At 43.6% G+C, this 9,721-nt stretch overlaps 1 protein-coding gene across 1 annotated transcript; it reads right to left on the bottom strand.

The window, feature by feature from the left end:
- Nucleotides 1-414: 414 nt before the first annotated feature.
- LOC108801481 (cornulin-like) lies at nt 415-3,378 on the bottom strand. The gene is made up of 3 exons (XM_018573362.1): nt 3,220-3,378; nt 1,389-2,082; nt 415-1,307 (listed from the first exon to the last, which is right to left on the bottom strand). Exons 1-3 carry the CDS (start codon nt 3,355-3,357, stop codon nt 415-417), a joined length of 1,725 nt encoding a protein of 574 aa, XP_018428864.1. The 5' UTR covers nt 3,358-3,378.
- Between the last annotated feature and the right edge of the window lie 6,343 nt (nt 3,379-9,721).

The raw sequence follows: 9,721 nt of genomic DNA, 5'->3' as shown, positions 1-9,721 counted from the left end.
AGTAACAGCCACATTATGGTGGAGGAAGATTATAAATACAATTATTATCAACCCAATGATTCTGTATTATATAGAACACATAGACTGCAAGCTACCATAAAACCAAGGCTGTTTTTTTTTGCTTCAGCTGGAAAATGCGTCAAAATCATAAACATGAAACTAAAATGTTAATACAAATGAAGGCCACCATAAATTAATGAGTCATGCAGGTGTAGGAGTTAGTTTGCTATAGGTCCTGGCTTTACCGGCTTCCAAAGTTCTTATCATTCGCCATTCTTGGTGCAATTTCCTCTCAATGGGCACCCTTACAGAGCATGTCAAAATTATTGGATTTCATTAAATAGCATGATTGGGAATATTGATTTTCTGCTGGAGAACATAGCTGGTGTATAGATACTTGAGGAGAACTTCATCTTACTTGTTCTTCTTTTGGGATTGGTATTGATAAACCTGGGGTTGTTGGGTTCCTTGGTACTCCTGTGGGGCTTGTGGGCTAATGGCTGCGTCTTTCTGGACTTCGGAATAAGAAGGTGGCTGTTGTGAGGGTTGAGTTCCTTGACCCAGAGTCGGGGGAGGTAAGTATACTGACTGTTGATAGAATCTCTGAGGATCCTGTTGGGCTTGTCCAGAGTAATCCTGTGCAGCTTTTTGGTCTGCTGGGGATTTTTGATCTTTACCCTCCTGGTATTTTTGGGATTGTGAAGTGGTGGTGATGGTGCTACCTACTTGAGTTGTCTGGGATTTACCCCCCTGGTTTTGGGACTGCGATGTGGCGGTGGTAATGGTGGTACCTACTTGTGCTGTTTGGTCTTTATCCTGTTTAGGTTTAGCAGCGGTTGAGCAGGTGCCCTGCTGGGTTGGGGCCTGAGAAGTGTCAGAGCCAGATTGAGTTTGCTTTTTATCATCTTTGTAATATTGATACTGAGAACTAGTGGAAGTGGCAGTGTTACCTGCTTGAGAACCGGAGGAAGTGGTGGTGGTGGAGCCAGCTTGATATGTTTGATTTTTTCCCTGTTGGCTCTGCTGTGAATTGGAGGAGGCGGTGGTGGTGGTGCCTACTTGGGATACTTTATCTGTTACCTTTGGGCTCTGCTGGGAACCGGAGGAGGCGGTGGTGCCTACTTGGTATACTTTATCTGTTACCTTTTGGCTCTGCTGGGAACCGTAGGAGGTGGTGGTGGTGGTGGTGCCTACTTGGGATACTTTATCTGTTCCCTGTTGGCTCTGCTGGGAACCGGAGGAGACGGTGGTGGTGGTGGTGCCTACTTGGGATACTTTATCTTTTCCCTGTTGGCTCTGCTGGGAACTGTAGGAGGCGGTAGTGGTGGTGGTGCCTCCTTGGGATACTTTATCTTTTCCCTGTTGGCTCTGCTGGGAACTGGTGGATGTGGTGGTGGTGGTACCTGTTTGACCGGTTCCCTGTTGGCTCTGCTGAGAGCTGGAGACGGTGGAAGTGGTGGTACCTACTTTAGGTGAGGTTTGATCTGTTCCCTGTTTGCTTGGCAAGGAGGTGGCACAGGTTCTGGTGGTACCAACTTCAGTTGTTTTGTCTTTTTCCTGTTGGCTCTTTTGGGAACTGCCGGAAGTGGTGGTGGTGGTGGAGGTGTTGCCTACTTGGGTTGTTTGACTACTATCTTGCTTATACTGGGAAGATGAGGTACCTGGTTGTGTAGCTGGAGCCCTGCGTGCTTCAGTCTGAGTTGAGCTATTCCCTGAGCTTACTTTACCTAATGAACATGTGGCACCTCCTGACATTTGCCCACCACTTTGATCTGCACTGCTTCCAGTTTGGCCATGGTGTGAAGACTTATCTTCAGAGCTTTTACCAGGCTCGGGGTGCACAGGCTTCTGGTAATATTTAGGAGGGGCAACGCTTGCCTGTGATGAATCCTGCTTTGTTGTATCACCTTGCTTCTCTGGCAACCCTTTTTGGCATGCAGCATCCGATTCATACACTACTTTGTAATAACTTTTCAGCACCTTACAGACAAGGTCGCAAAATTCATTGAAGTCCACTTCCCCGTCATTGTTCTCGTCGAGAACTTTAAGCAAAGTTGAGATGGTATTGGGATCTTTAGGGTTCTGAAAGAAAAGGGAATGGGTTTTTTAATTATGGGAAGGAGGGCTGACCAGAGGTCGCAAAATGAGTGTGTTGAAGGCAACTCTCCTTAAAAGATAATTGAGCCCAAGAACAAAATAGTAAAATATTGAGCAAGTCCTTAGATGTTGTTGCTGCATTCGTTTTACGTTTTTAGGCTAACAACATGTTTAGCAAGTACAGAAAATACATGTCGATCTTTCCAGAACTGCCACTTTCTGTGAGCTGCACTAAAAGCAACTACAATCTTATCTTCCTTTCGTAAACTAGTAATCCTCCCATCCTACATATAATAGAGATGGACATGTGAGTAGTCTAGCTTGACTATAAAACGAATGCAGCCACCACATTTAAGGACCGGAGGACCGGTAAACTGCTATATATTTTTTGTTTTGGGTTTAGCTAAGCCCCAAAAATATTATTCAGCCAGATAGAAAGACTCTATGGCCAAAAGTATGCAGACCCCCCCCCCCCCCTCTAAATGATTGAGTCCAGGAGTCTCCAGTTATTGAGTCAGGAGTCTCCTGCGAAGGGTGCTGTATATGCTACAGCATACAAAGACATTTTAGACAATTGTCCTCTTCCAACCTTGTGGTAACAATTTGGGGAAGGCCCTTTTTTGTTCCAGCACGACTGCCCCCTGTGTCCAAAGCCAGCTTGATAAAGACATAATTTGACTAGTTTGGTGTGGAGTGGCCTGCACCAAGCCCTGACCTCAACCCTCCTGAACAGCTTTGTGTTAAATTTGAATGCCAAATGTGAGCCAGATCTTATCCAACATCAGTACCTGACCTCACAAATGCCCACAGACACCCCCCAAAATCTTGTAGAAAGTCCTACCAGTCCTACTAATGGCCATGATCTTGGAATGGAATGTCCAACAAGCTCAAATGGCTGTGGTGATCAGGTGTCCACAGACTTTTGACTAGACATATAGATGATAGATAGATAGATAGATAGATAGATAGATAGATAGATAGATAGACATGACTACTCTTAATAATTGTACAATGAAAGCAACTACTTCCTGAACATCTGCATAATTTCATTAAACTGTTTACAATGTATTTATTAGGTTAGTAACGCTTTAACATTATCCAATTACTGGCAACTCATCTTACCTTAATGACATCTGCAAACTCATTCTGAATCAGAAGGTTGAGTTCCTGTTTGTTCAGCTTGGTGTGGCTGCAGTCCTGCTTGGAATATTTTTCAAAAAGCTCAATAATGTCACGGATTGACCCGACGAGTTTTGTCATTTTTGCAAATTACGGTTTTGTCCTTCAGGTAGAAAAACAAACAAACAATATTAGACATTTTAAAATCCTTTATCAGTAAGTAAAATAAAAAGAGCTTAAGATGCAGTGGCGTAACAATAGCCATAGGGGCCCATGCGGCTGCTATGGGGCCTGAAGGTGGAAAGGGGCCCCAATAAGGGTTGCAGAAGTTGCTTCTGACACTGACATTATTAATCAAGAAGACCTGACATCAGATGTACAGGGGGGGACTATGCAGGCAGCTCTCCTGCTACCTGACTTTAATATCATTGACAGTAGGGAGGTTGCGGGGGGACCCCATCAAAATTTTGCTATGGGGCCCCATGATCTGTGGTTACGCCCCTGTTAAGATGTATCCTGCTTTAGCATTTGTAAGGGCCCTAATAGACTCAAGTCACCCCACCTCTTCCTTTCATTTTCTCCATTGTCCTCTCTCTCTCCTCCTCATCTCTCCATACCCCGTGGAAAACGATTGAGAAGGTGCAACCACACAGTAGATGCAAGCTCTTTTGAGTGACAGTCTTCTGAAGTGCTGTGTGGCCTCTAATATCTAGTAGGAAGCTTTGTTACACTTCCTGGCTATCACTGGAGGAACTCTTGGAAACTACATTCCACAGATAATTCTCCTTGGAATTAGTGGGTTAGTGCCAATTGAGTTGGCCCACTGAAGGTGGTACCAGTGGTCCTGAGGAGAGATGAGCAAACTTCTTATAAGGTTGATCAGTTTTGGTTCAGCCGATTTCTTTTTAGAAATTTCTAAACCTCTAACATTTGAAGTTTCCAAACCATAAGTCCTATTGAAGTCAAAGCCAATCCAAACCAGGATATTGCAGAGCAGCAAATTATGACACATTGTGCAGAATGATTTGGAAAACTACTGGCAACCCAGCTTGATGAGATGATGGGGCTTCAAAACCTGAGCCCCTTCCTCTGAAAATCCTACCAGGGAAGCTAACATAGAAGGTTGGGTGAAACCGGCAGTCAAGCTAAGGGTGCTCAGGCAACAGCACATATAAGGGAGAAGCAGCATTTGGAGCAGCCTTTGATCCCTTTCTCCAAGAAGCCTTTTAGAAATCAGAACTGCCAAAAATAACATTGAAATTCATATTTTCCCATCCAAATCCATTACATTTGGTCCTACTTAGTCCTAAGACCTGGGGCATTTAGCAAGAGATTGGGGTCCTGAGTCCTGGAGACTAGCAATATCATCTAATCCCAGCTTTTACACAAGCAAGAGATTGGGGTCCGTGTCCTGAGTCCTAGACACTAGCAATATCATCTAATGCCAGTTTTTACACAAGCCAGATATTGGGGTCCGTGTCCTGAGTCCTGGAGACTAGCATTACCATCTAATCCCAGCTTTTACACCAGCCAAAGATTGGGGTCGGTGTCCTGAGTCCTGGAGACCAGCAAACATCATCTAATCCCAGCTTTGACACAGCCGAATTGGGAAAGTTCTGCCACAAGCTGCCATTTCGCAACACTCGCCAGTTGGAAAAACCATAAATGGCACCAAGACCCCAGATAGCAATAACAAACTTTGTATGCTTAGTGGTCTCTTTAGAGGTTTCATGCAGTCAGGTTGGTTACTTGTACATTATAAATGTATTATACTTCAATATATTAAAGGAAAAGAAACACTTAGCCAAGAAACTAAAATCTGGTTTCAATGGAGCAGGTATCTGTCCCCTAATGTGTCTTTATAGACAGCCATCTGAAGCTTTGGTTGGAAGATCAACCTATCTCCAGCCAACCTGCTGGACAGCTGAAGCCTATGGGAAGGGCAGACAGATGCAATGACCCACCTAAAAACGATTGACGTTTACAGAAATATTATTTTATTGGTCTTTAATGTATAAAGCTTTTTTAAAACATGTCTATCTTTCTGACAACATATCATTAGCCAGTCAGTGGTAATTACCAGATTTATATTTGCAATAATAACTTAGCATTCTCTTCCACCCACATAGCCACTCCCATTATAAATGAACAGGGATGTAGAGCAGGGACAGAAGTATATTAAGATGTTTGTTAACAATGATTCCTTCATATGTAAAAAAATAAATCAAGGCAACTGGACTTGCTTGGCAGTTGCTGTACAAAGATACAGCTCATTAAGCTGGCCAGTTTCTCAGAAGTTTTGAGGAGGATCAATGGTGATATTGATATTTTATCTGTTTTCTTAGACACAAAGAGGGGATTTTATCAAAACTGGAGCAGACAAAATCTGGAGCTGCTGTGCACAGTGACCGATCAGCTTCTCTGTTTCATTTTCAAAGCTTAACTGAACAAACTTAAGAGAGAAGCTGATTGGTTGCCCTGGGCAACTGCTCCAGATTCGGTCTGCTCCACTTTTGATAAATTCCCCTCGTAGAATTTTAGGGTAGTAGACTTGTTTATGATGGTCTGCTCCCAGGTAGTCTGAGTTTGCCCTGCACTGGTCAAGCTACTGTCTACCATAGACAATTTTGTAGACTAAAGTTTCCCAGTTCTGTTGGCCCTCTGTGTTCTTGTACATAGAATTGTCAAAATTTAATTGAACGTTCTGAAGGTTTTGACCCAGGTAGGGCTAGAATTAAGAGCTTTGTAGGGACATTTTGTCCTGGAGACTATATGTACTAGCTTAAGTCTAGCTTAAGGTATCTCACTCAAGCCAAGGACTCTTAAACTGTGAATATGCCCTTACATACATTTCCCAACACTTCATGATGGTAGCAGCTCAATTTTATTTAAATTAACCAAACTGAACTTGGCAGCCCAACATTTTCTCACCGATCTTTGTTACCCGGAGTCTTTTATAATTCACTCTCACTCAAGATCCTTGGTTTGAGTGAGAGGGACCTAACTCGAGCTAAGGATCCTCACGCCAAGGACTCTTGAACACTCAGTATGCCCTTACATAAATTTCCCAACACTTTATGATGGTAGCAGATCAATTTTATTTAAATTAACCAAACTGAACCTGGCTGCTCAAAATCTTCTCACCAACCTTTGTTACCCCATGTCTTCTATAATTCTCTCTCACTCAAGATCCTTGGTTTGAGTGAGAGAGATCTCACTCAAGCCAAGCATACTCAAGCAAAGGACTCTTGAACTCTGAGTATGCCCTTACATACATTTCCCCACACTTTATGATGGTAGCATTTCAATTTTATTTATTTTTCTTTCAATAAATGTTTTACATTTTTTTGCATGTTTTACATTACAATGAAGCTTTCGAATACAACTCAGGTATACATTTATAGGTTTTAACATAGTATGAACTAAGATATTCTTTAACCTTCTACCGTATGGGCACTGCTGCCGATGGGGCAATGTTGACAATACCAGTGTTTAGCAGTAGCCACTAGTCAGTAATCTGTTTTTAAACCAAAGATCCAGTGTAACTAAGTAACAGCTTGTGAGCTGGATCTAACTAAAGTGAAATGAAATGGGCGTAAGTAGCATTTTCGATTTTATTTAAATTAACCTAACTGAACCTGGCAGCTCAAAATGTTTTATCATTCTGAATGTAAATACATTAAGGTGAAAACTATATCTTTTTTCTTCATTAAACAAAAACCCCCAAAAACTTGGATTCTGGATTGCAGCTAAAGTGTGTAAACAAAATGCAGGACTTACCTTTTCCACACTGACACTGAACAGAGAGCAGAATAGGAATGACCAATTTCAGGCAGCATTTATAGAGAGAGGGTGGCCTAGTTTTCCCAAAGGAGGCACCTTGTGTCACCTCATTATATGTGACTTTATGGACAGCCCATACTCGTTTAGCCGGTACCATCAATTAAGGAGTTCTGCCTAAAATGAGACAGCATGTGTCACCCAGCCCAGTGTTCCAAACACGTCCTGCCCCTCAAGACTCATCAACAACGTCTCACGTGACTCTTCGGGTGGCCAGTATTCATCTTTAGCAGATGATGATCCAGAAAAATAACAATTGACAAAAAATAGATCCAATAGAATGTATTATTTAAAGTGAATTTCTCATATACTTCTGATCCGGGTTATACAGTTCATAAATAAGATGTTGGATGACTCAGGTTTAACCTGAAGAGGATTTGTTTTTCATCCCAGAAAAAATCTCATTCTTCAAGTTTAATTAACCTGTTAATCTAGCTTCATAATTTACCTAATAGGCCATCTAATGCTGTCTCACTCGGGTCTTTTGTTTCAGGAATAAATTACATACTTTACATTTCTGAATTTTCAATACATGTTAATGGTCTAAAAGAAGATCCGCGACAACTCCCTGATGATTCGATAAAATATGACGCTGAGCTAAAGTGTTCAGACAAAACCTTTTGTTTTAGATGAAGTAGGGAAGGATTGAGCCCTCTAATGAAGCCCTTGATATCCGTAGGTTTCCCCTCAATTCCTGTCCTGGTGGGAACGAAGAGAGGCCCGAATTGTTGCCAGCTTTTTATCACAGTCGGTGTAGCTGTTAAGAGCATTTCTCTATAGTTCTGGGAAAGCAGTGCAAACCTGGCAATGGTTTTTATAAGGGATGCACTGATACCGATAGTATCGGTATCTGTGCCAATGCCGAGTATTTGGGCGAGTACTCGTACTCGACCAAATGCTCCGATGCCTAGCTTGATACTTGAGCTTCCCGTATCAGGAAGCCGGGCAGCCAGTCATTACACACTGCCCGGCTTCCTGATTGGCCAGGAAGCTGGCTCCATGCTCCCTCGTCAGTGGGGGTGGCAGAGTGGCGGGGAAGGAGCGGCACTATCTTGGGAGGGGGAGGGGGGGGGGCAGCATGAGGGAGTTGCGGGTCCTCTTCTTCCTCTCTGGGCCCCCCCAACAGGTGGAACGCCAGGGCCCGGTTGCAATTGCGACTGCTGTGACCCTGGTAGTTCCGCCAGTGGATGCACGATACAATTTTTTCTGTACTCGCCGATATCGAATACCGATACCAGAAGTGCCATTAAGGGACATGGAGGGAACATGGAGACGGCTTCCCGATTAGCAGTCTTTACACGTCTCCTTCCCCGCCACTCTGCCACCCGCAGCAGTAGAAGCGGGGCAAGAACAGGCAGGGATGGAGAGGCTGTATAAGTGAGCTGTCAACTGTCAAGCCAAATGTGCTGCAGGCTCATGCTCTGTGGGAGAGGACCCTCTCCTCTTAGTCCCGCCCCCTGGTCGCTGAGATGTGGAAGAAGGTGCTACATGAGAAACAAGTAAGTCTGGGTAGGGTGGGTCTCATCATTACTGTTTTTCATGTATTGCTGGGACTTGTAGTCCTGCATAGCTGGTGATATTCTGCATTATGTATAATCATTTTACAGTAATGCAGAATAGCACTAACTATGCAGGACTACAAGTCCCAGCAATACATTATATTATCACCTAGGGATGCACCAGTGCCAATACTGGGCATTTTCACAAGTACCCATACTCGTGAAAATGCCCGATACTAAGCGCAGATACCGGTGTTCTGTCGAGAACTCTGACCTAGTCGAATTCGCCAACCTCAGCATCTGCGCTTGCGCACAGACTAGTATTATTGAGGAAACCGGCATTTATTTAGAAAGTATTTTGTATAAATCGTTAATTGTGACCGTTAATAATATGCCATCCATCATTTACTGCCATCCATCATTTACTGCCATGGATGACATATACATTGTAATTAAATGGCAGTTTCCTCGTTAATCCCGTGTGTGCGCAGGCGCAGATACTGGTTTGGCGTTCTCGTCAGAACATCGTCACTAAATTTTTAAACTGAAGTGGCTGCCTGAGGTGCCGCACTTGCTGGGGACCTCGGCAGCCTTCCTGTTAACCACATGGTGCCTGTTTATAGTGCCTTCCCATGGCGTGAGGGATTGGGGGGGCCCTTCATGGTTTCTTGCACTGGGGCCCTGAAGTTTCTAGTTACGCCACTGGGTGCATCCCTAGTTTTGATCTTTTCCAACTCAATCCCACTCGAAGTTTTGGCTGGACTTAAATTTAAAGTGACATTAATGTCAAAACGTGTTTAAGCTATTTCAGATGCAGATTATATCACAATATATGCTGCATGCGTCTCCGACTTCAGAACGGGGGTACATTAAATCTACCTTCGAAAAGGCATAACAAGCGAATAAACAATTAAGGGATACACTTCTTTATGGGAGAGGTAAACAAAAGGAAGATTCGACTACCACTAGATTTTTTTTTCCTGTTATCTCTTTTTTGAAGTCCGCAGTGCATGCAAAGAAACACCCAAAAGTGAACCAAAAAAGTGCACGTGAACACGCACAAAAAAAAGTGCACAAGGGTGTGTTAGATTTGGTCTGTCTCCAAGAGACAGGGCCCTTTCCTGCCCCCCCCCCCCCCCCCCCCCCGGCCCCGGGCCTCGTCCGGG

Source organism: Nanorana parkeri, unplaced genomic scaffold, assembly GCF_000935625.1.
Source record: "Nanorana parkeri isolate BGI_ZX_2015 unplaced genomic scaffold, ASM93562v1 scaffold2347, whole genome shotgun sequence".
Classification (NCBI taxonomy): domain Eukaryota; kingdom Metazoa; phylum Chordata; class Amphibia; order Anura; family Dicroglossidae; genus Nanorana; species Nanorana parkeri.
This window is presented reverse-complemented; position numbering and strand designations above follow the sequence as displayed.